Raw genomic sequence first — 27,911 nt, forward strand, 5'->3', positions numbered from 1 at the left:
TCGTGGAAATTAAAATCTGGCAACTTGCCCCCATATTTATGAAAAATACCTTTCAGTAGGCTTTTAGTAGCTGACTCGTCTGTGAATGATTGTTAGTCTGTTGTGTTTACTTATTAAAAAGCAAAAAGCATGATGATAGTAGATGGTCTGTTATTTTTGGGAACAAAAATAAAAATAAATAAATATGTAATTTAAGAGAGAACTAAGGTGGTGATTTAAAATGTGTTACACACAACTATATGTGACCCTAGATCACAAAACCAGTCATAAGGGTAAATTTTTTGAAATAGAGATAACCTGAAAACTGAATAAATAAGCTTTACATTGATGTATGTTTTTTATGATGTGACAATATTTGGCTGAGATACAACCTATTTGAAAATCTGGAATGAGAATGCAATAATACAGTATATTAATATTGAGAAAATAGCAAGTTGTACAAAAAAAAAAAAACTCCTTTGCAATGCATATCAAAAATTAAGTTTTGATATACTGTATTTACGATAGGAAATTTACAAAATATATTTAATAATATCTTTACTTAGCATGCTAATGATTTTTGGCATTGAAGAAAAATCAATAATTTTGACCCATACAATGTATTGTTGGCTATTACTACCGATATACCCATGCTACTTATGACTTATACTAAGGTAGTCCAGAGTCACATATTATCTTAAAAATATTAAATTAAAAAATAAACAACGATTTAAATAAGTTTAATTTGAGTTAAATAAGTTGTTTTGATTTTTTATTATTATTTCTAATGCTTTATTTGTACATTTCACTGTAATGATAAAACTCAAACTAACTTTTTCTTTTCATTTTCTTCCATTTTAACCTCCTCTTGTAATATGGCAAACAAAGGTCATCTGAGGGCCCTGGTTTGGGAATCATAGCTTTTTCTATGCAGTTAGTGCTCGAGAAACCTCCATGTCACCAACATATGGCCAGAATCGCTTGTTATCTCTTGCAGAAGGAAAGCGGTGGTCTCTTCTGCTGAACTCACGTTTAATTGTAGTTTCTAATGTTGTTAATTTACCTAAACTCCAATGGCTTTTAAAAATGGTGCCTTTTAAACTGCGGCATGAATTAGAAGTTCCTCTAGCTGATGTTCTCTTGATCAAGACCAGCAAGGTTTCATGATGGTTTGGAACCAGGATCTGGGCACTGGCCTAGGAATAATGAGTTATTATTAAAAATATATATATATTTTTTTTAATTATTTATTTTTTTAGTGAAACACTCAGCCTAGTTCCCAAATGGATTCTGGAACCAGCCACAGTGGAAAAGCGAACAGTGTCATAGAGAATCTTCAGTGCAGTGTCTATCATCTGTGACATCAATGTAACTGGAATCTTACCTGAAATCTGTTACTGTGCTATTGCCCTCCCCACCCCATAAATATAAAAGATGTATTGTATTTATGCATATGTTCAAAAAGGAAAATAAAATGCATTTCCTTATATGTATTTCAGCTGGTTACTCACTTTAATATTTTTTTATTGTAAACTATAATAATAGATAGCCTATAAAATATACAGTAGCTACATTTTATTAAATGCATTTGCATTCAATGATTTTTCATTTGATCTTTCAAAATTTGCATGTTTATTTTTCCTCATGCACAATCACAATGAAATAGTAGTCAAAGTGATAATTTGAATGCACAAATAACACAAGTCTGTGACCTGATATAGCAGGAAAGTTTAACATAAGCTTTTCATGAATGCTTTTTCATTTAAAGAGAAACTAAGACACTTATTCACTTAATTGCTACTGCATTGAAGAAAATATTTTATTGTTACAGTAAGTCTTTTCAAAACTGCCCAGTCTTGGATATTTGCATTAATAATTTTAGGGCAAATCTACGTTCAAAAAGGTATAACCTGTGAGGTCCACTTCTGTTTCAGCTTGTAGGACTGTTGGCTTTACTTTTGTCCCTTCATCATGACTGCTCTTTGTTACTTCTGTTAAAGCTCAGGTGCGTCAGTCCGGTTGATCAGGTTCAACCTGTAAACCTGTTTAACTAATAGGTCACTTCAGACAGATAAACATGCATACTGTACCTCACTGAAGAATTATTGTATTATCTCTTCTACACAAGAAAACTGCCATGAACACATGATTCATATCTTCCTCTGAGTCAGGTTACAACTATTTGTTCAATTCTCAGCCAATTTTCACATATATTAACGATTCTGAAAACATTGTTTTATGCCTTATCTCGATTTAATCTTTTTACATAATGTAGACTAAATTGTACATTTGTAATTCTTCTTTTTGTCATTAAACTAAAACATAAAAATAAAAAAAATATATTCATTCTTATTTTGTGGAAGAAAAATGTGTAAGTGGTGTAAAGTTTTTGATATTTTGAACTCAGTGATGTGTTATGTATAAATTCTTCCATTATATTATGTCAAAATACAGTTGTTTTAAATAGTTATTATTTTACATACAGCTACATATGACACCCAAAACCTAAATTTCACACAAAACAATGGTTTGTAACCTCTTTTGACCTTAAAAGAAAATTTATCTGATTGACAACACACTCCAAATGAAGGAACATCCTGACACAAATGAACAGACGATATTTGTTATTTCATCAGAACACAACTTTAATCATTTTAGCAGTATAATCATACCTTCGAAAAGATCATAACTTGTGAGATTGTTTTATAAATTATTTCATCAAAGTTGCTTGTAAAAAAATTAAATAGGTTACTGAACTAAATCATCTATAATATTACAATATACCGGTAGTATATAATTTTTTTTTCAGTAGTCATAGTCATAATATTATCTCTATATGCCTTTAAACCTTTATCTTTTTTCTTAAAGTCATTGCTTTGCACATACCATCACACACAGCATCACAGCCTGCAGGCGCCGAGGGTGTGACCAAGAGGACAGTTCATGTGATGAAACCACTCCGCTCTCAGTATCCATCTTAGCACAAACCACCCAATGATCTCTGACACTTACAAAAGAGGATTTAAAAAAGGACACCAACTCAGAACACAAGGAAACCTCCAAATCAAACAGAGACACACATTGTTTAGCATTCTCGTAACGTATTTACAACAGAAAAACAACTGAGGTCGAGGGCTGCATAGGTCCACAGGATTCAGAATAGAAAGTATTTCTGCTTGCTAAGTGATTATGCAGTGTGGAATCCTACTTACACAACTTGGAAATGACCATAAAACATGTGCAAGCATAAAATACATCTTATAGTAGGTTTGGTGGTGTTTAGCGATATTAGCAGGCATCTGTTACATTCAATCTCGTTGGTCACTCAGACAAACTGTATGGTGATTGAATCCCAACAAACACAGAGAAACATGTTCTAAACCTGACAAATCTGAGCAACCACGACGCCGCTCTCAGTTTAAGAATATGTTTTAGTCAACACTTTGCTGTGAATGGTGTTGTCTGAAATACGTTTGGTGACCGATTCAACATGTTGCATTAGAACAAATATTTACGAGGCAAACCAAATTATTATATTGACATAAGTGTTGCAACTGACGGAACTCGAATCCTTCCTGACTTGTAGAGCATCGGCCAAGTATATATACAAAGGATTCCAGAGTGAACAAGCATGTATGTGTGTGTATTAGGGGTGTGTGTGCATGCTTGTCTTGCTGTAACAAACATCCAGAACTTCAAAGCAAATGAATAATAGTGCTACGCCACTGTCATTAGCCCACCTCTCTCTGACTATCTCTTCCTTCACCGTCAGGCCCAGCTGGAGAGGCAGAATTAGTTTTGTTTGGAGATGAACCGAGGGAATCATTTCGGTTCCAGAGCAGGTGGTCCGAGCTGAATGTCCAGGGTTATAAACTAACTAATAAGCTCTCGAGAGGGTATACTGTATCTCTTAGTGCTTTTCTCTAATTATTATTTAGCGAAGTTCTCAGCAGAGCAAGCCAGACTGCCCTTACACATTTCAAATAGGTCAGTTGTGCCTTGTCATTATGGTCAGGATTTGCTGGTCAAGCTGTCATAATAAGCGTGGCATAGCACTGTGTACATATATTACTAGTTATGGTATTTCTGGTAACATATTGGTTTGATATGAAACAGAGTAATGTATTAATAGGAGATAGGAAGAATGAAAAGATGGGCCTAAAGTCAGAGCTGTATGGGTAAGGATATTAAAAGTCATTATAATCAGATATGTTTGAAAAAACTAAGCTTGCCCAATTCCACAAACAGCCAAGAATTAGTGGTTTGAGTACATTTAGTGGAAAATCCTGAAATTTAAAAACAGTGTAATAAAAGTAGCTACTCTCCCAGCATTTGACCATTCAGGTTAAATGCTTTTTTATCATCTGAACTGAACTGCATTAGCAGTCTATTTCAGAAAAAAAAAAAATCACTTTGTGCTTCTGACGCATAAAAAAGTCACCGCTAATGGTAGTTTAAACAGCAAAAGGGCAAAAGGATTGATTTGTTCTCTTAAAATCCAAGTTATTAAATTTGCCTCAGAGTCATTATTCAGTGTTTAATGGTACTGCATGTGATGGTAAAACAAAAGAGAAAATCAGCTTTTTTAAGAGTATACTAAAGGTGTGGTAACATTAGCAAAACATTTCCAAACTAAGCAGCTTAATGTTGGAAAATGCGATGAATTTGCATGTTCAAAGTTGAATCCGATGTGAAATTCGCAATTAGTTTGAACGTTCAAAGTTTAAGTAATCTGAACACGATGCAAAATTCACTACAGATTTACACTCAAATTTGACCAAACCTGATTCAGATGCAAATTTTGCATGGGAAAAAAAAGTTTCCCTTCATGCGAAATTCCAGATTAGGCTAACTGACTACACAGAATGTCACCGTACAAAGTAAATCGGACCGCACATTAATGCAGACAATCTACAGAAATGTACAGGGAGGGAATAAAATGATATGAAATTAGATTGCACCATTTTATTCCTATGGCATGCATTATGTTAGCCTGCTTTACACAATTGAAATATGGCTGCAAAACACTTTGTGTTTCTTTTTAGTTAGCATACTTAGCCTTAAAGCTAGCTGTGACTGATATATGACATATGAATGTGTATCTAACATTAACGACTATTAGTCATCCAATGAGATGGAAACACAGGTGTGAGGCCTGCTATTTCAACAGGTTCACACTGAGGCTGTCTAGAGAACTTCGATAAACTCAATGCTTCGTTTTGTGTCACAGTGACACATCCTCATTAGAGCATACCTGTAGAAAAGAAGAAAGAAAAAAAAACAAAGTAATATATCAGCCCTTAACTTAGCCTCTCCTCCACACAAAGAACCAGATTCCTTAGCCCAGCCACCTGAGTCGGGCCTCCGTTCTTCTATCTGGAGCCTCGAGATTGAGCTCCTCAACTTCCTGTTGGCATGACTATCTCAAGGTTTGCAACAAATGAACATTATTTTCACTGAGTTATTCATGCCACGTGAATCTCTACATGCAGGAGTGTTTGAATGCGTGTGGATGATGGGTAAGCCCTTTACTGTAATAAAGAATGATGGATCCTCTCTGCGATTGGGGTAATTTGTCTCGTGAGCTCTGATTGGCTGGGTTCATGCTGCCAAATAGCAATTTGGATGGTACTCGGAGTACGAGCTCTTCTTGTTTTCAGATCGTTTGGGTTTATTTCTTTAAAACTTTAGCGAGACTCTGGCTCTAACATGCAATTACAGAATATAGGGTAGAGAATATAATACCTTATAATACTATAATATATAAAACACTAATAGTGTTAAAAACAGTTTTGTGGACATCTTTTTGCAGATTGAGGGAACAAACAGACGTCTGGATACCTAGACCTTTCAGTCAAGCGCTTAAGCAAATAAGCGACATTAATGTAGCCAGACCCCAAAGGTACTGACCTGACCTCATACCAACAACAGAAATTTCAGGCTACTTTAAGAAGGTTACAGGATCTTAATGGGAGAATCTGAGTTGGGTGTCTTATATTTGTCTAGGCAGATTTGAAAGTGGATAAACTGCAATAGAAACCCTCGTAATGAACAGAGCAGCATTCAGAGGGTTTGTGATTACGAAGAGAAACAAGAAGAACATCTAAGTGGATACATGGATGCAAGCACAGGCACACATGCACACGCACCCATCCATTCTCTCACATAGACACGCGCTCAGTCTTGAATATTCACTTGGATTCTGTACATTTAACTCATCCGTCTCTTCCAATCCTTCCTGCACAAAGACTCAAATGAAACGAAAATGAAACAGAATTAGATCCTGTAGTCATCTAGTGCAACAGAAATCCAAACCATAGACACTGTGTAAAAAACATGGTGCAAGAGAACTCCGCCCCCTAGAAGCCTCTTTCAACAAAGGCTACTGTGTTGTCCCTTGTTCTTGTTGCTTGATTGGATTCTTCCAGTGTTTGTTTAGCTTTGTCGGTTTGCTTGGTTCATTTTGATTGCATGTCCACAGTCTCTGTACCAGAGGTCCCAGCAAGTTACCCACGGTCCGTCACGTCACTGTAACCGAGTGGCTAATCCGTCATTCCTCGTTGGAGGAGCTGGAGGTGAGGTTGAACCCGGTGGGATTTTGGGATGCTGTGAGAGTGGCAACAGTATGAAGGAGGACGAGGACCAGCAGGCAGAGTTTGAGTCTGCTGTTGCACAGTCTAGAGGCCGCTGACGAGGTCAGGGATGTCCCGTGCTGACACGACGGGTGAGTTCTTTTGAGAGTGCCTTTGGAGCTGTTGTCTGCCTTGCTGTCCCATCGGACATCGCAGCACTCTGTCTCTGCATCTGAGGGGTTGTCCTCTTGGAGCCCTGGGCCGGCAAAAGACACAAAGTTAAGGATGATGACATATGTTGACCATTAAGTAAAAAACGTTTCAAAATCGAATACTTGAAAAATGTATTTTTGTTCATGTTGCTTTGTTTATGATTTGTATTATTAATTTGATTGATAAATAATGTGAAGATGTGTGACCATCGAGGGTTTAAATCTATTTTACCATTTTATAAAAAAAAAATTCCATATCATGAATTGCTGTGTTGTAGTAATTGTGAGTTCACATCTTAATGATTATTTTTAGGAAAAAATTTAAATCTTTTTCAAGGTCATTTTTCTTTATGGATTATAAATTATCAATTGTGAGTGGACACATATTAATGATTATTTTTCTATAAAAATATATATTTTTTATAATAATATATAATAATAAATGATTTTCAGAAGTCATGAATTCTTAATTGTGAGTGTACACATATTAACGATTAATCTAAGAAATATGTTTTTAAATGATTCTTAAATGTATTCTTCACAAATCGCTAATTTTTAGATATACACATATTTTTAGAACAAGAAATTTTGTTCTTTCTTTCTTTTTCTTTTTACAAATTTTCACAAATCATGAATTACTAATCGTGGGTGTTCACATATTAGTGTGTGTTTTTGTAAAAATTCTTTAAAGGTCCCGTTCTTCGTGATCCTATGTTTTAAACTTTAGTTAGTGTGTAATGTTGTTGTTAGAGTATAAATAATATCTGTAAAATTCTAAAGCTCAAAGTTCAATGCCGAGATATTTTATTTAACAGAATTCGCCTACAAAAAACGACCCGTTTGGACTACATCCCTCTAGTTCCTGCAGTAATGACGTCACTAAAACAGTTTTTTGACTAACCTCCGCCCACATGAATACTCTAAATGGGGGTGGGGGGGGGGGGGGGGTGGTCTTGTTGCGCTCGCACGGAGAAGAGGAAGAGCTGCGTTTGTGTTTGTCGCCATGTCGTCGAAACGCTGTTATTTTCATCTCGGAGTCCAATCATCTTTGTTTGGCCTTCCCAGGGATGCAGTACTTAGGGATCAATGGTTACAATTTATGTTTAACTTGGTTCCCGAAAATTATAATCCACATGAAAAAAACTATGTGCAGCACATTTTGCTGAGGACAGATTCCTCAATCTCAATCAGTTTAATGCCGGATTCACACAAAGATTATTCTTGAAAGATGGAGCAGTTCCCTTTTTGTCTGGAGAAGGCGTTGTTTATGGACCACAACCGGTAAGTGTATTTTATTATTTAAGTTGGTGCGTTTAACAGTTTCTGTAACTTCTTACACAAAGGGCAACGCTGTTTAGCTTTGTTAACTAGATGTTAGGGCTGTGCAAAAGAATCAAATGCGATTTTCATGCGCATCTCGTCAGTAAAAACGCTCCTGTGATAATAAGTACACCTCCAGCACATGCTCCTGCCCACTTGCTTCTCAAAACTAGTCCAAAACTAGCCCAATCGCATTTCCAGGAGGGCAGCTTGCGCTCATCTGCTGTCGAATCACAACACAGGAACCGCTGGCACAATCAGAACTCGTTACGTATTTCTGAAGAAGGGACTTTATAGAACAAGGAAGTCATCAGCTCGTTTTTATGACAGGGAAAACAGCGGTATACAGATATGTGAATTGTGTGAAAAAATACTGTTTTTTTTTACATGCGAAACATGAACACATGATATCTTGCACACTGTAAACACAATCAAAGCTTCAAAAAAGCACAAAAAACGTGACCTTTAAATCTAATTTTCAAGTTAAAAAGTGTTTTCATTAATTATTAATGTACACATATTATTAAGTGTTTGAGAGGTCTCACGACATGGCGTTTTACATTCTGATCTAACCTTATCTTGTCATACAAAGGTAAAATTGTCTGATATTTTATGAGACACAGTCATGAGGGTCTGCAGGGCTTCTCTTAAATATAATATCATGTTAGTTGCACCACATGACATTTTACAGCCTGAACATAACTTGTTTTGTCATAGAAAGGTCAAATTATCTGATGTTTTAAGAGACTTGTTGATCTTGACACAATCATGCTGGGGTCCCCTTTATGATATTATTGCTTATGTTTTTTGATTACTCTCTCATGATTCTGCATGTTAGTGTTAACTTTGTCGATTGATATTAAGGGAAATCAAATTTAAAATTCAGCCATCATGTTGTTCCAAACCCATCTGACTTTCATCCTTCTGTGTAACATAAAGAAAGATTCTGAAGAATGTTTGTAACCAAACAGCTTCAGCTTCCATTAACTTCCAATTGAATTCATTTTTTTATGTTCAAAAGAAGAAAGAAACTCATACAGGTTTGAAAAGACTTGAGGATGAGTAAATAATGACAAGGGGTGAAGCATCCCTTTCATCAGTAGTTCAGTATTTTTGGTAAAAGATGAAGATGGATGGACAGATATGGCCAAATATATAATTTACTTTTCCACTTGACCTTACCACACATAAATCATTGATGACAGGTGTTTATGGTCATGTCGTGATGATGATGGAAGCATATGGTCATGTAAAGTTTAGTGCTGCGAGACCAGTCTGTGTAAAGTGGGGATACTTAAAGCAATTAAAGGGCAGGTAATTACTGTGTGACCACTCAGCCGGTCTGTGCTCTTATGCTCTCAATTCCCCATTTATCATCAGTCTGTCTCATTATAGCACAAGCCTGCAGGCCATTGGGAGGCCAAAGCACTCATTCACATGCACCATTCAGCATGCACCATCTGAGATTAGGAGAGGAGCATATCCTGACAAACACTGTTCAGGGCATTTGAGTACACCAGCCCTATTCTTAACATGCAGATCAGAGAAAGCCTATTTCATGCTCTTTGTATTCATACTCATGATCGGGATAATTATTCAAGTCAAATGGAAGATAATTTAACGATAAAGTATTTATTAATCCAATGAGTCAACTCAAATAGGATATGATCATGCTCATTCATCCAATGAAAGTTCAAAATCATAAAGAAGAGGGAGGGATTGTACTTCCTCTTTCAGCCATAAGGAGGCAACAGAGACCAAGTGTGAAAAAAAAGAAAGAAAAAAAATCATCAATAATAATGGAAAATGCTGCCTGCTCAGGAAATAAATGGCCCAAATCCAATGTTTACATAACATCCTGTCTACTGTGATGCCTTCATTTGGTTACATCATTCTCCGTCTATCACATCCCACAATTCTGTAGAAGTTTAAAAATGTAATATTGTCTTTTTTCCCCCCTTAAATGTACTATTCAGTTGTTACTTAGAAATAAGCTTAGTTTATATAAATAATATATAATTGTTAGTATTTAATATAATAGTATTTAATGAATGACTTAATGGACAAATAAACCATAAAAAATAAAAAAAATAAAATAAAAAAAAGCCAAGGCAACATTTCTCCTTTTTGTTTAGTTTAAGTTGGAGTATTCAAACAACTAAAACTGAAATTAACAAAAATTATAATGATATATCAGTGATATTAAACAGTGATTTTTCTCTAATAGTTTATTTTATTCTATATATTTCTAGCATATTTTTTATGGACTTGGTTTTGAAAATTATCTATAAAGTAAAGAAAAACCTTTTATAAATATTCATAACATAAAAAAAAAAAATCTGTTTAATTTATTAACTGACTAGGCAGTGGAGCAGTTGCCATTGGTTTCGGTCACACCTAATGATTCAGTCCTCAAAAGAAGAGGAACCACTGGTGATTAGTTTGCTTGGGTAAAGGTCAAAGTGCCCACCTGTGCATATAAAACTGGGGCTTCCTCCATAGATGAGCTCATCATTGTCAGGCAATATGAAGGGACACCTCTTCTGGACCTCCAGGCAGTACTTCCTGCAGGGGATCCTGTTGCTGCAGTGCATCTGTGTGGTTTGGAAGAACTGGGCACAAAGCCAATGTTTGTAGACAGTCTGTGCAGAGAGAAAAGTACAGAAGGAGAGCTGTAAGTGTTTCAGTCTGGGTGTCCATTGCAATTGATTACATCATCAGTACTGCGGTCATCGCTTAAGCTCTCCCACCTATGTATCTTGGCAACGCTGCAGCCTTCTTCCTCTTCATCATTTTTTTCTGTCACTCACAGTCAAACGTTTGTTTTATGTTACATTAAGTATATTTTTCGTACACACCAACACCAAGTAGCCAAAACCACTGTCTATCAGTAATAATAGGTCGAAAAAAAAAGAAGAATTGCCCAATGCTATCCACAATGCTTTTTTAATCTCTATACTCTTACTGTACTAGGCTATATGTCAACAACTGCCCACATAGCAAATGTCTTCTGGCCCATATCCGGGCAACACAATGACTTTTCCCTTAGCCCAAGTACCGCAAAGAATGACGGCCCGGAAGTGGCCCAGAACTGTATTAAAGACTCGGGCCATAACCGGCCCGAATCTCAGCCAGCTAATCAGCCTTAGGTGGCCCTGATCTGGGCCAAAACAGGTTTTATTAGTGGTGCCAATTCTCAGTCTTAAGTAAACCAGAATCTCCAAATCTGAGCCACACCTGAGCCTTATATAGCCCGGACCCAACCCAGACAGCAAGCAATGTCGGCCCAGATTCCAACACTATATTGCTGTCTGGGAATTTTAATATTTCATATTATAACCTTGTATATTACTATGCTCGCAATTACCGTAATTCCTCAAATAAAAACGGTAGTCAAATAAACGCCGGGCCTCTGATAGTGGCCGGGGGCGTGGTCAACACGGACAAATAAAGGCCGGTCTTAAATAAAGGCCGGGGGAAAGTTTGTGCAGCAGAGCCAGATAACGAACGTACACGCCCACTGCCGGAGCGTTTCTCGTTCTTGAGTTAAGAACCGGTTGCATTGGTTTTCGGATCACCAGTACACTGAACCGAGATGCGTTTCTGTCGGACACGTCCGATTTGAGAACCGAGGAGCTCATGATACTGCGCATGCGTGATTCAGCGTGAAGCAGACTGACACAGAGCACGTCTGAACCGATTTGGGCCCGGTTCCCCGATAACGTTCACTCTTAGCGCGCTAAGAAGACATCGAAAGATATATCTTACCAAAGTTGTTGATGTTTCTAAGTGTGTTAATTATTACAGTAACATTTATTTTAACATAGTTTAAGTTATCAGTAGAATATAGACTATAAATTAAATTATCAAATGGTCAGTAATATGTTCACATGATATGTTGTGTGGGTTAGACGAACCGGGTATCCCTCGCTAATCATCCACCCTCCTTATCCCGTTGTGCCGCTTTTTGACATGGGTTTAACGACTTATGAAAATTATATAATACACTTTTATATTAATGGTAAGGTACTTTACAATCAGAATTGATTGGCAAGCAGCTGCAGTTACTTCTGTTTAATGCGGTATTGATTGCAATTGGTTTATGTTTTTAATAAAAAGCAACCTATCTACAATGAACAGAGAGAGAGAGAGAGAGTTAGATACAAAATATGCTGAGGAAGCAACGTAAAAAAGGGCACCAAGCCTCTCGTCAGAGGAACTTGAAGTTTTGCTGACCAACAGGTCAGATATCACACCCTTATGGTCCACTATAACCTGCACGTTTATGGCCGCGTCTCCCTTTCGCGATGAGTAGCCTACGCCTGATCAATCACTGATGGATTGGCGATAGGGATGAGTGCCATCCACCAGGATGCAATCCCCGGCACGGCGCAGAAGGGTGTTGGAGACAGTGTGGATGCACCTCCACACCGAGGTCTTGATTAGGCCGTAGCCCTCTTCCATGACCTCGATGAATCTCTCTGTAGCAAAAAAAAAAAAAAAAGTAACGCTGGGCTTCAGGGCTTAAAGCAAAATTCCGCTGCTTTAGCCTGGCAAGTGCAGGTCTGAGAAGGTCCAGCAGCTCCATAATGAGCTGTCTTGGGAGGCGATTTTTTTTTTAATATAGCCACATCAGGCAAAATGTCAAAAGGGCTTAAGTTTTGCCGAATAAAAAAAATTGACATGGACTAAACGGCTCCGCGTCCGGCTCCGTCTTTGATTCAATACAAGCACACGTTGGATCGCTGCTATAGTTGGTCGCTTACTGGACACCACCATGATTACCCATTTATAGATCTTAGCCATTTAGAGCCATATTGTTTGCCAGATTTTAATTATCAAAAAATTGATTGTCAATTCACTTTAATTACATTACGAAAAAGCCTAGGCTAATTACCACCTTATTAGTTCTGTAACCACATAAAGTCAACTTCATAAATAGGCCTGTATCCATTGCGAACATAATTTATTATGAGTCTTAAAAAATAACAGAAAATCATTGTTGAGCCACAAAATTGTCAACGTACCATAGTTTGACTTGTACTTCGCTGCGCTGGTTTCTAAAGACTGCTGTACAGTAGCGTCATGAGCTCAAACAACGCTAAGACAGAGCTACGAATGGTCCGGACCAACCTTACGAAAGTGTGACTTACAGAAGATATACTTAGCGTACGAACGTGTCGGGAACCGTGCCATAAGGTTAAGAGAGAGGTTAAGGAATAGGTTAAGAACTACTTAGCGATAAGTACGTTTTGGGGAACCGAGTGCGCTAAGAAGACATCGAAAGATATATCTTACCAAAGTTGTTGATGTTTCTAAGTGTGTTCCCCGAAGTGTCCCTAAGGAAGCTTCTTAGTACGCTGCCTCTTACGTCCGACGTTACAAGAGCGCTGTCCAAAGTCAGGGTGCTGAATTAGTTGGCATCGATTGCTCATGAATCGATTTTCCACTTTACGCGAAGGTGCAACACGTTCTATGCAAATGAAACATTCCTCAAATTATTACAGTAACATTTATTTTAACATAGTTTAAGTTATCAGTAAAATATAGACTATGAATTAAATTATCAAAGGGTCAGTAATGTTCACACGATATGTTGTGACGGTAAGACAAACCGGGTATCCCTCGCTAATCATCCATCCCGTTGTGCCACTTGTGCCGCTTCTTGACATGGGTTTAACGACTTATAAAAATTATATAATACACTTTTATATTAATGGCAAGGTACTTTACAATTAGAATTGATTGGCAAGCAGCTGCAGCCAGTTACTTCTGTTTAATGCGGTATTGATTGCAATTGGTTTATGTTTTTAACATAACAGAGAGAACAGAGAGAGAGAGAATTAGATACAAAATATGCTGGGGAAGCAACGTAAAAAAGGGCACCAAGCCTCTCGTCAGAGGAACTTGAAGTGTTGCTGGACCTTGCCACCAGGTCAGATATCACATGGTCCACTATAACCTGCACATTTATGGGCGCGTCTTCCTTTCGAGATAAGTAGCCTACGCCTGATCATTCACTGATGGATTGGCGATAGGGATGAGTGCCATCCACCAGGATGCAATCCCCGGCATGGCGCAGAAGGACGTTGGTGACAGTGTGGACGCACTTCCACACAGAGGTCTTGATTAGGCTGTAGCCCTGTCCCACGACCTCGATGAATCTCTCTGTAGCAAAAAAAAAATAAAATAAAAAATAAAAACGTAGCGCTGGGCTTCAGGGCTTAAAGCAGGATTCCGCCGCGTTAGCCTGGCCAGCGCAGGTCTGGGAAGGTCCAGCAGCTCCAGAGTGAGTTGTCTTGGGAGGGGATTTTTTTTAATATAGCCACGTCAGGCAAAATGTCAAAAGGGCTTAAGTTTTGCCGAATAAAAAAACTGACATGGACTAAACGGCTCCGAGTCTGGCTCCGTCTTTGATTCAATACAAGAACACGTTGGATCGCTGCTATAGTTGGTCAACATACCATAGTTTGACTTGTACTTCGCTGCGCTGGTTTCTTAAGACTGCTGTACAGTAGCATCATGATCTCAAACAACGCTAAGAGAGAGCTACGAATGGTCCAGACCAACCTTACAAAAGTGTGACTTACAGAAGATATACTTAGCGTACGAACGTGTCGGGAACCGTGCCATAAGGTTAAGAGAGAGGTTAAGGAATAGGTTAAGAACTACTTAGCGATAAGAACGTTTTGGGGAACCAGGCCCTGATTCTTTTGGTGATTGATTCTGAACTGATTCTGTGCTAATGTTATGATCTCTGTCCACTGGAATGCAATCGCTTTTAATTTAAAACAGGTTATTTAAAACAATTCCTTGTAAAACAGATGGAATTAGAAATAAAGGCCTGCCTCTAATAAAAGCATGCTTCAAATAAAAGCCTGTTATATTCTACAATTCTACAGGCCCCGGCTTTTATTTGAGGAATTACGGTATTCATTTTGTGACATGCTTTAATGTAGACAACAAACTATGCCAATAAAGTACATTAAACTGAATAGAAAATCAGACTTAAAACCCACACATCGTAACTGTGCAATAAAAAAAAACATATTGCATTGGTTTTTCTATTTATTTTTATAAAGAACAAATCAACCAATATAGTGTATAAAGTATACAATCTATAAGAGAAACGTAACAGATAGACCAGGGACCAGCAACCTTTTCGGCATGACGTGCCATTTTTTATTTTTATGGTTAACCACTGTGCCAAGTGTGCACAGCCCACCCCCCCCCCACACCCCGATATAATTCTGTATTTAAACGGTACATACACAATTTTTTATTATACGATAAAAAAATGTTTTTTTAACGTTTAATCAACGTTAATGCACTGCTTTAATTGATGAACGTGCACACACAGACACACACAACACACACCACTCGCACACAGAGATCTGAGATCGTGGGGCAAAGGGGCAAAATCGCTTCATTGTCTGCAGAGACAGACAATTTACCCCCCCCCCACTTTCTTTCTCTCAAAATGGCCATATTTCAGAAAATTTTTCATCACTGGATATAGCTTTAGGTCATTTAACATTTCTATGGTAAAACATATTATTAAAAGTTGACTAATGTTAATTGATTTGCAACTTCATCTTACCTCACTCTCTTTAACGTTAAACTGACGCTTCGCGCTCTGCTTCTGTGAAAAGTAAACCCCGCCTACTTTGATCTGATTGGCCATCTCAGTGATTTTGACATTGACGAGTGCTGTTAGACCGAGGCTTTGATCTGAAGCACCTAGTATGTGCAGTGTTTGCACGTGCATCCATGCAAGTTAATTCTCACACTTTAATAGTATTTGTAGCTCCTAACAGGCTGTGTGACTATGAGAAGTTATTACATCAAACTGTACGTCATTATACAGTTTTCCTTATTGCTTGCGTGCCAGCGATTATCCCTCTGCGTGCCACTGTTGGCACGCGTGCCGTAGGTTGCCAACCCCTGAGATAGACACATGTAACTTAATCATAATAATTTATTACAGATGTGACAAAGAGCAGTACCACAGTAGTCCAAATGATGATGCATTGCAGTTGCAGTCCACTCTGGCAGAATATAATAGTAGTGTGAGGAGCAGGGCATAATTTAAGTTGTTAAACGCTGAAAATACTATCCCGATCCACTCCCTCAAGGCACGCATTTCTTATTCAAAACACGCATCACCGGAAACACGGCATGTCGCAATCTCTGACGAAACCAACGAGAGCCAATGAGCGTTTGAATATCAATGCCGTAAAACTTGTTGTAAAACTTCTCAACGGCACATTTTTAAATAGTTACTATAGCTACAGAGGAAGGAGATACATTTCGCCAATGAATGCGGTTTGAATTTGGATCTGTTCCTCACACCAACTATCAAATGGATACAGGATTTAAATAAAAATAAAATATTTTCATAATCATTTTATTTAATGCTTGTGCATGACAGCACTAATAAAAATGATGTGCCCCCACTCTCTATTATAGATCAGTATGTGTCCAATAGTAAACCAAATAAATATTACATGATAACGGTTAAATATTCTCTCTCTTTGTCTTTCTTTTCATGTAAGGATTCTAAGATTATTTGTACAAAGAATAATAATATAAAATTTAATAAAATTATAATTAAGTGCAGTTTAATGCACTTGACGGATTTGCTTAATTTTTAAATGATATGTTTCATTCTGTTTTGACTTGCCATTTCAAAGACTACATTTTAACAATACTACACTTCATTAAAATGTATGTGATCATTTAACCATTATAATGCTATATTGTATTTATCTTGTTTATCATGGGTCACATAATATGCTGCCAGGTCTTAGCCTGATTTGGGCCACATATCACTGGACTGATCTGGGCCACACTCCTCCCATCAACAATCGGCCCTCAAGTTGTTTGCCGGATCCCCGCCGTGCCATCATTGCCACACATGGACCAGCTCTGGCTGAAAGGGTACATGCCATTGCCGACAGGAGGTCAACAGTGCCACCTTGAGGCCACATGTGGGCCAAGTCCGTTTGCTATGTGGGTGCCTGCTCGTCCTGATATTGCTGAGTTAGATGTGTTCCTAGGTCAACAAATTTTGTTGTACCCTGGAACAACATTTTACTCAAAAAATGTAGTCTTGACCATATCCCTACACCTAAACCTAACCTTAACCATGAGTGATCCTTAAAATCAGAGGAAATGATAGATGAATGACACTGATGTACATGCACCTAACAATGATTGTAAGCGTAAACTTCACAAAATCTATAAACTTGTTCTTCAAGTTTATAGATTGGCGGCAGTGGCTCAGTGGTTCATGTAGGTTGTCTACAAACCGGAAGGTTGGTGGTTTGATCCCCGGCTCCACCTGACCAAGTGTTGAGGTGTCCTTGAGCAAGACACCTAACCCCAGCTGCTCCCGACGAGCTGGATGGCACCTTGAATGGCAGACACCGCAGTGTGTGTGTGAATGGGTGAATGTGAGGCAAATTGTAAAGCGCTTTGGATGGCCATGTGGTCTGTTGAAAGCGCTATATAAATGCAGTCCATTTACCATTTTTCAAATCTGATTGGTTAATCACAATGTTGTTCCAGGGTCAACAAAGATGTTGTCCCAGTAACATGTCTCACTTGGTAAAATCAGGTTTTGCTGGGTTCCTCTTGATTCTATTTGATTCTATATATGTACTGTTTTTACTGTATGCACTTTGTGTATGGACGGACAGACAGACAGACGGATGGATGGATGGATGGATAGATAGATAATTTATCAGTTCAAGATCAAATTAATGCCAGAATATAGGGTTAGTAAGTGTTTGTTTAAAGGGGTGGTTGACTTGTTTGTGGATTGTGTTTATGGGGTGCAATCTAATGAATCATGTGTTAATGAATCTTTTTTTTTTACATTATTTTTTCACATAATTTACCATTATTCCAAACCCTATTCTAACCCCTCACCTCAGCGGCATGTGCTCTGGTTGTATTATAAACAATGGCGTCGTCTATATTGCTTATCAATTTGAGCCCGATTAAGATGGGGGGATATTAGCGAAGAGGATCACGCAGAACCTGTGCAACCACGACTCTTAATGGTATTTTTATTGTTTGTTGTTGTCTCATACATTTAGATACACTGTTATTTGTAAATGCCACTGCTTCAGTTATCTTTTAATATAAATGTTTTATTAAGTTTACATAGAAGTTAGAAGCATAGTTTGTGGTTAGTTATTAGACATAATTTGTGATTTTGTTTGTGAATGTTAATTAAAACTTTTTTTTCAAGGGAAGACCAGAATTACTTAAATATGTTGCTAAGAATGAAACCTGCATTCCTTAGTTGACTAACAATGCTTTTGGGAAATTCCTGACACAGGCAATACTGGCTTAACCAATATTGTAAGTTTGGGGCAGGACTATTTTTTTCTTGACCAATAGAAGACTTCAATGTTTGAAAACATTATTTTTATGAACATGTTCAGTGACATTGGCACATAAATTTCTGCTTTATATTAAACATTACTGAGAGGAAAACAATAAAATATTCCTCTGGGATGATGTAGAGCTCTTTTGTAGACGGTGTGCAACAGGGCTCTGTTTATGGCCCATTATGCATTTGTAGCAGCACAGCAGGCATTAAATTGGATAAATAACCATGTGAACAAGCAGTTTTGTTTTGTTTAACACCAAAACCTCCTTTTAACTAGCTAACATAAATGTGCACAGTCAAACAAGAGGAAGAAAGACAGCAATCCAAAACCAATTGCCTTGACAGTTTCCTTAATGTACAACATAATATCATATCACTGTTAAAAGACTAAATGAATGGACCGTAATGTATTAATTGTGCTTCTATAGAAAAACTGAGGAAAATCTCTGGCAAGTTTTCCAGAAGCTATTATTTACTGTTGAGCCAGCACATGACATATCCTCTTTCCCATCAGGAGCCTAATGGAACAATTTTTTATTAATTTTATTCAGAGAGAGAATGACAAAAACACAGTGAAACAAGTTAAAACAAACATAAACACCTTCTCTCCCACATCGCATATTAAAACTGTTCTCCAAACACGCAATGGACCTGTAGCTGCAATTCGTCGCTGTCAGCAGGGAGAAGAGCGCAGGCAAGTCCTCGACTCCATCTACAACAACAGCTCAGGCAATTATGAGTGCAATGAATCACTGTCTTTGCCTTAAGCACAGCGCCTTGCCTTCACACAGCTGTAAATCATGTCACACCGCCATCCCCAATGAAATATTTATGTAGCGTCACTCGCGTAAACTCTTAAAAAGCACATTTCCTTCCTCAGCCTTGATCCTCCACCACTTTGGTTCGCCTGTAGGTGCTTATTAGATGTGCAGAGAGCAAACCTCTCAGAGGGCATTTGGTAATGCCTGTTCACATAATGAAGGCCTCCTGAGACAGAGGTAAAGCAGACGTTCGTGGAGGATGACAGAACACAGAGGGTTACGACTGCAGCCTCCTGTCTTCTCCCTGGGACATTTCATGCAGGCCTGATTGACATGCAAGGAAAACAGCTTTTCTGGAAATAAGCTTTTGTAGGAGTTATCTGAGGACATTGTGATGATCTCGAATCAGCATTAGATTTGACAAATAGTAAACCACAGTCAGGTTAGACGCCATGTAGAATTTTAATGTGGATGAAAACAAGGCTGTGAGGGATAGACTTGCAGTCTTTAGAATGGCCGGAAAGACATTTCACCAGCATTGGCATCCCGTAGACTTAAGAATTGGCGCTTATTTATATATAAAATCATTTTAGGTTTACTTCCTTCGTACTTAAAGCAGAATATCTTTCAAAAAAGAATTAAGGGCTTCGCTCACATGACTATTATCTTTTAAGCATCCCTAAAGTCCGTACTAATATGGGGCAATGGGCTTTTAGTTATGCTGCTCCATTTGATTGGAATTAACTACAAGATAAGTTATGCTTAAAAGATTATTTTAAATGTATTTTAAATGATCTATTTGTCACCTGATTGTAAATGTTTTGAGTGATTTGTGTATGTTTGTGTATGTAAACAAATTTATTTTGTTTTATGTGTAACTAAATGTGCTGCTTATCTTGACCCTGTTGTAAATTAAATTTGAAATCTTAAAAGTTCTTAATTTCCAGGTCAAAGAAAGGTAAATAAAAAAATAATAATAAATAAAAAACGGGCCTTCTGATTGGGGGTTAAAACAGGACAGAAAATATTACTTATTTTTTATTTATGTTACAATCTTGATTACATTATAAGTGGACCTCAGAGAACAGTACAAAATAATAAAAAAGGCAGTTAATGACCCCTTTAAAGGTGACATATTATGCCCCTTTTGACATTATGTAATATTAGTCTCTGGTGTCCCCAGAATGTGTCTGAAAAGTTTCAGCTCAAAATACCGCACAGATAATTTATAATATTATTTTGAAAAGCCTATTTTGAGTGGAAGCAGCAACACGTTTTTTCGTGATTTTTCATCCCCGCCTGTTTAAATGCAAATGTGCTGCTGTTCCCCACCCCCTTTTCCAGAATAGAGCCGAGTCATTACAGCTTTATCATCTGTTTTGGGTCTGATTATCATATTTCTCGGGCTGAAATTACACATTTTAAAATATATTAGTTTAAGCTCTGAGTGCACACATCTGAAGCATATGGACAGAAAGTCCATACTTAACACTTAAAACTCGGAAAAGTCAGAATTTCATGATGTCCCCTTTACGTGCTTAGGGTGTTTTATTTGCACATCTAGTGATTTAAAGGAAAATAAAGTCAAATGTGCCTTTTACCCCGGTGCTCCTAGACCTGTCGTACCCTATACTTATTGTTATTTAATTATCATATAGGTTACTTTTATATTCACCACTTCTCGTCATTTGGTCATTTTTATAATCACAATTTCACCATAAAATGCTGTAATTTTTTATCAATGTGTTTTACCAAGTTAATTGCGAACTTGCATGAAATGCAAAAGGCAGAAGCTTCCTACAATGACACTAGAATTTCTGCAGTATTGTGTACAAATGTCTACTCAATTCACATCCTGCACAATGTCTGCTCCAATCTGTATTAGTATGCATTCTCCACGATGCATTGCTATAATGTAGCAGATAATACAATACAATAAATCTTAATTCACTACATTTCTTTTTTATTATTACTGTATACCGTATTTAAATAATTATTGGGAAATAAAGCTGTTTAATTATCTGAGGAATGCCATTGTTTTAATTTAATTTGTTAATATTCATATTAACATTAAAATTCATTTGATGAATGAAGGAGAGTGTTCAGTTGAATATTAGTTTTTGCTGTGGTATCAACATTGGTGACAAACCTGACAACCTTAGTGCTGAATGATGGGTGAAGTGCTGTGACAGACAGTTTAAGAAAAAGTGGAGCAGTGCAGTATGATGATAGCTTAACACATACACCTCACTTAAGATGGGCACACAGTAGTGCTGCAACGACGCATCGACGCCATCGATTACGTCGACTACAAACGCTTCACATTGTTTACATCTCGCGTAATGGCATACTGGGAATGGAGAAAGTTGCATTCTATCACAAAAACAGAGACCACTGTTATCAAAAGTATGGGAATACTTCAAACAGAGGCCAAATAAAATGGCCATTTGTTCCCTTTGAAAAACCGATATGGTGTACCACGGCAGCACAAATGCGATGCACGAGCACCTCAGAGGTGCTCTCCGGTGTTACGGTTTAACTGGTTACCGTGTGATCTGGTGACTAACTTCCTGGTTCAGGTCTCTGCTGCAGATGTGATGGAACGACCGCAGCAGATTCAGCGATTCTAAAAGTACAAACTGATGTGATATTATTAAGTGTCTAATAAATGCAGACTTGCTCATTGCATGATTCTGATATTCTTGTAAAGATTACAAGTTATTGGTATGATCACCGGTAGTGGCTTAAGTAAAATAAAAAAATAAAGTAAGTCTGTGTTGGCGCGGGTTTCGAACACGCGTTAGGGGCCGTTCACATATCACGCCTAAAAACGCATATAAAACGCTAGTCGCGCCGCTTTCTCCTTCTTTCCAAAGCGCTCGGGCAGTTGCGCCCCTGGGATGTCTGCCGTTGCTAAGCAACCATGACGTGCTCTCTCCATGAATACGCGGAAATTTCAGCAAAGGATAAATGGATTTGCAGCACTAAAAATCGCTTGCCGTAGCTCTGCTACTAAATTTATTTCAAAATGGCAATCCATATAGGCTACAGCTATGATCATATGGAATTACATTTAGTTCAATAATAATGAACGTAACTTTATAAAACTGAACGTAACTTTTTCAGAAACTATCAAACATATGCCATTACAAAAGCAGAAAAACACAATGAAAATGAAAAAAAAATTAACAGTTGCACAAATGTAACAGGCTCTTAAAATATGCTTCATTTTTGTTAATGTTTTTCAAAGATTCGTTTTCGCTGATCGTGGATTCTGAATGCATTGCCACAGATTTCGCTTTTGCTTCGCAGTGGTCTCTACCCCAAAAATTATTTTTCACAGACAAAGTGAAAGACATTTATTTTAAACTGTACACTTATTTTGGTCATGTCACTGCACTCAGAAACTTTGGGATGACATTGGTGTTTTGTCAAGTGCAAGAGTTTGCCAGGCTTCTCAGTACAAATGAAAAACATTATATTTGGGTATTATGACTCTGACCCCACAAACGAAAATATCAGTTTTGTTATTAATTAAAAAAAATTTCCTAAACAAATTTCACATTCACAAATGCAAATTCTCCAACTGTAAACCTGTCTTCTCTGTTTTTCTAAAAGAAATGGAAAACTATTTGAATGTAATCTCAGTATCTACTAATAAGAAAGTTATAAGGACTGTTAGAATTTGCTCCGCCTTTGATCATGTGTAATTTTGTTTAGATTTTGGCCCTCTACCTTGACTACATTTTATGGCTTGTGATGCTAAAGAACATTTCATGACGTCTTAGACAACTGTAAATTTGTGGCTACTGGGTTTAATTATAAGCGCTATCGTAAACTCATATTTACCATAGAAAATTAATTATCTTTGCCTCTTTATTTTTGTATACTGTAAAAACTTCAACTACATTGGTTGAAAATGAATAAAGGTTGAAATATTATATTAGAAGTTGTACTTATATTTTTTTGTAAAGTTATCCAAAGGATTCATTAGCTAATCAAAAAAAGAACATTAGATTAATTATTTATTGTAATAAAAATAATCGTTAGAGTAGTCGACTAATCGAAAAAAATAATCGTTAGATTAGTCGACAGAAAAAATAATCGTTAGTTGCAGCTCTAGCACACATGGCACACATGAGCAGGGCCCTGGAGACTTAGCGTGTCGACGTGCTGGTGGCATTTGGAGTTGGCACATGATGACATTAATCCGAGGCTCATTTGCAGTGCTACAGTGTGGCAGGCCTGCTCAGACTGACAGAGATAGAGAGAGAGAGAGAGAGAGAGAGGGAGATGAGCTAATTCCTGGGCGTTCTAAATATACTGAGCCTTCAACATGTGAATGTCAAATCCTTTATCTGGACTCTTAATTTGTCCAATCAACATTGATATTTCCTGTTAAAGGTGGATCAATCCATCCAAAACAACCTACCACTCATATTTGGACATAAACTATGGTCTATTTTGTTTTTTTTTGTATTACAATTAAAAATGAGCATTTTGTATATTAATAGATTTTCAAATGTAATTTATTCCTGTGATGCAAAGCTAAATTTACAGAAGTCATTATGATAAAGTGTCACACAATCCTTCAGAAATCATTGTAATATGCCAATTTGCTATATAAATCCTTTGCAATATTATAAATGTAATTCCTGATACTTTTCAATGTAATGAATTGTTGCTGAATAAAAGTATAAAAATATTTTTTTTTTGCATTTTTCATTAAGATGACAGCCCATATATTTGGTATATTGTAGCTTATGCAATACAGTAATTAGCATAAATATACTATACATAGCACTTTAATCTATATAAAAAAAATATCTATATACATTACTGAAAGGAATATATTTATAATTAAACATTTCTCTCATTTTGCCCCATATTGGATGGATTCTTTCAAATTTGAGAATAATTTGATGTTGATGTTCCCATCTAAAGACTTTGATTGTTAGAATTTTATAAATATATCAGTAAAAAGATGAGAGAAACAAAATTAAATTTAAGTCAAAAACTCAATTCGATTTTTAACTCTTAACCCCCCCCCCCCCTCCATTTTCTATGGGGAGACTGAACGAATGCACCAAATAAATGTCATAAAATATTATAATAAAAAAAAATACTTTTTTTCTGTGGGACAACACCTTTCATATCCTATTGTTGTGTAGAACATTGCCAGAACCTCTCACGGCTGGTGAATATTTTTTAATGCAGCGTGAGTTGCTGCTGTCCAGCACTCCATTAGAGATGTGATGAGGGGTGAGTCCTTTCAGATGAGTATAAATGCATTATCGCTGTAAACACAACCTGAGCGACAGGGTGACGTACAGTCTCTGCTGAAAGCTGCTGAAGGACCTTCCATTGAAAGAGCCATTTATCCTTCTAATAGCTGGTTAAATCTACACTGATGGCTTCTATAAACTTGCAAAGTTGTGACCCGAAAACCTGCCTCAATTCAATGCTATCTGAATAGCTTATATCATTAATGTATTCTGTATTTTTAAAATGTAATCAGTCAATTAATCTGATGTCACAGACATAATTTATCGGACAGCATAATATGTAATCATTTTCTTCAGGTTTCTGTCTATCCATCCATTTTTTTCATTCATATATACTGCAGATGTGGGAGGACGTAGCCAGCAGATGGAGCTAGCATGCTAGGTCGGTGAACCATTGCGGATTCCCTCTCTCAGCAGTATCTCATTCACTTTAAGATAGAGTATCTGTTAGCAATCCTGTTCATTTTAATGTCACAAAGACTCAGAACCACCCAGAAGTAGGGCATTTGAAATACACTGTCTGTTGACACTCAGGTCTTCAGCCAGGTTGTTTTGAGCAAAGCATCAAAGCCTAAATGACATCTAATATTGATAAAATGATGTAGTACAGAAGCCAAAATCTTTATGGTGTACTGTAGCCTTGAGCTGCAAAAGCTCTGATCTCCAAAAAGATTTGTTAACTTATTCATTTGGTGACGTTTTGCAGGTTAAATCATTATAACAGTAGATCGCAAACAGCGAGTACATGCCTTTTCTGTGTTATGAAATAGTTATTGAATTATTTAGTCAACTTATTTAGTCTATCTATCTATCTATCTATCTATCTATCTATCTATCTATCTATCTATCTATCTATCTATCTATGTATCTATCTATCTATCTATATACAGTACAGACCAAAAGTTTGGAAACATTACTATTTTTAATGTTTTTGAAAGAAGTTTCTTCTGCTCATCAAGCCTGCATTTATTTGATCAAAAATACAGAAAAAAATTTAATATTGTGATATATTATTACAATTTAAAATAATTGTCTCCTACAGTGTCTTGCCTGAATCACCAATTTTTTGTTTTCTAAATTATTGGCAATGAAACAAATATATATTATGTTCCCTCTGTTTTATCAGCTGCTAAGCTTGAAATCTATCAAGCTATAAAGATAATGTCCTTTTGTCAGTGTATGCGTATGCGTCATTATAATTGATATAATAGTTTGTTCACAAACTAATGAGGCATCTCTTTCTAAACACTAGGGTTTATTCTTCATTCAGGAGATCCAATTCATGTTATGCAATCATTAGCTTCTAAAAATGCAAGCGCAAACCTCACTTCTAAATCTAGGCATGATGGGGGGAAAACAGGGCAGGCATGCAGACGGAATCAAGGTTTCTGATGCAGGCTTCATCACTTTTTCGCTCTGAGGATGCAGTAGACAGAGGATGGTGTGATCTTATTAGTATGAAGAGCGGAGGGAGTGTTGGCAGAGGAGCTCTGAGAATCATTCGGCTGCTATACTGTCTCTGCCCTACTTACCTAAACCCTCAGCTGCCTGCACAGGGACCTGGCCAAACCTGCTACATCTAACACTGCTTCTGCTCACATGATAAATGACCACGATGCCTCAGACGGAACAGCATGTGAGGAAGCTTGAGAGGGGAACATTTCCATCTTACATAAGCAGACTTTGACTTTCCTTTCCCTGGAGTATATTTACCTTGCGCTACAGAAGGGAACAAAAGTCTGAGACTTTATACATTTATAAATAAATATAAAAACTGTATAAAGAATTGTTGCCTTGGCACTTAAAAGAAATAATTAAAGTTTAGTGACGTAAACTTAATAGAAATATTACAATATCTTAATTTAAATAATATAAAAAAAACATGAAAACTAAATAAATAAGTTGAAGTTGTAAAATAAATTAAAGTTAAATATTATTAAAAATAAAAAAAGCAAAAGCACATAATAAAATTACTTAAACTAAAATTAAATATAAAATTAAATAATGCCATGACAACTAACTGAATTTAAGTTTACGTTTAATTAGATCTAAATAGAAATGTTACAGTCAAATAATGAAAATGACAAAAGAACATATTACAAAATTACTAAATCAAACCAAAATTAAAGCTTAATGTGTAATTATATATATATATATAAAAAACATAATTCAAAATACGTATATAATCATACCATTAAAACCACAATCCCAACTAAAATAGAATAAAAAAGTAATTATACTGCTGTAAAAAATACATTTTTATTTCTTTCTTTTGCCCTCTCTCTTTATTTTTTGCCTCTCCCTAATCACTCTTCCTTTTCTCTTGTCACTTTCAATCTGACAATGTGTGTTTAACTTTCCATTCTCGGGCATTAGCCAAACTATCCTGGAGGACTGCATTATTCCATTATGAGTAGGATAATAACATTGTAATTGACGAAAGGCCTTTTATTTCTGCAGCCTCAGTATTGGTTTTTAAAAGCCTCCATTGCCCTGTCAGTGCCTTGCCTTTGATGTTTTATTTGCCTCTTCTTCTGAAGCCCTGACTAGAAGACACTGCTCAAACCTCGAGTTAAACTCTCACACACTTCCTCTTCTGACAACCTCTGTTCAAAACCATTGCAGTTAAAGCAAAACGTTATGTCAAAAAACTACTGGCTTTTTCAACACGACACAGGTTATACTACTGAGATTTACTGAATGATTAATTCGGTGACTGAGGGGGGAACAAATTCAAGGCAGGTCAAAGAGCAGTCTGCACATTTACTGCAGCAGGAGTGCATTACAACACGGCCCAGGTCACGGGTCACTCCGCAATCTTCAGTCCTGCATTCAACCACACACAAAATCAGAGCCAGTTTAATCAGTAGGAGTTGGAGGAGAGACACATCTGAGGGGGAGTGGTGCAAATACATCATTTCAGCATATGAAAATGAGAAGTTTGCTTCATATGAATCATGATTCAGAAATCAAAATCCATTTCTAAAGCTTTTTTTAAAATGTTTACTTGTGTAACTGTACTATCATTTGTGCAATTTGTGCCTTTAAAGTGACATGCAATGCATATAAACTAAAGTATAAATTTTTAGCAGTTCATCTATTCCCTGAGAATCGAACCCATGACCTTGCATTGCTATCACTCGGAGACTAGAACTAGCAATAGGAGAAAAAAAAAGTGAAGCTCATGGCATAAGACACTGAAAAAAGATGCAGTCCTAATTATTTATTCTATTAATTAATTTAGTTTTCAGAGATGCTCGATCCTTTAGAAGGGTGATTCCAACACTGAAAAAAAAAATTCTACAAAAAGTGGAATTGTGAAATATAAACTCAAAATTGCAAAATCTTAACTAAAAAATCTTAATATCTTACAATCCTGA

General features: G+C 36.8%; 1 protein-coding gene across 1 annotated transcript in view; it reads right to left on the reverse strand.

The window, feature by feature from the left end:
• Positions 1–2,616: 2,616 nt before the first annotated feature.
• The window catches only part of LOC132094985 (NALCN channel auxiliary factor 1-like), a 149,257-nt gene continuing 123,962 nt past the window's right edge, over positions 2,617–27,911 (reverse strand). The window contains exons 2-3 of the mRNA XM_059499693.1: positions 10,554–10,725; positions 2,617–6,807 (exon numbers count right to left, since the gene is read on the reverse strand). Coding sequence (XP_059355676.1) covers positions 6,530–6,807; positions 10,554–10,725 — 450 coding nt within the window. The 3' untranslated portion in view covers positions 2,617–6,529. The remainder of the gene's footprint in view (positions 6,808–10,553; positions 10,726–27,911) is intronic.

Source organism: Carassius carassius, chromosome 19, assembly GCF_963082965.1.
Source record: "Carassius carassius chromosome 19, fCarCar2.1, whole genome shotgun sequence".
Lineage (NCBI taxonomy): Eukaryota > Metazoa > Chordata > Actinopteri > Cypriniformes > Cyprinidae > Carassius > Carassius carassius.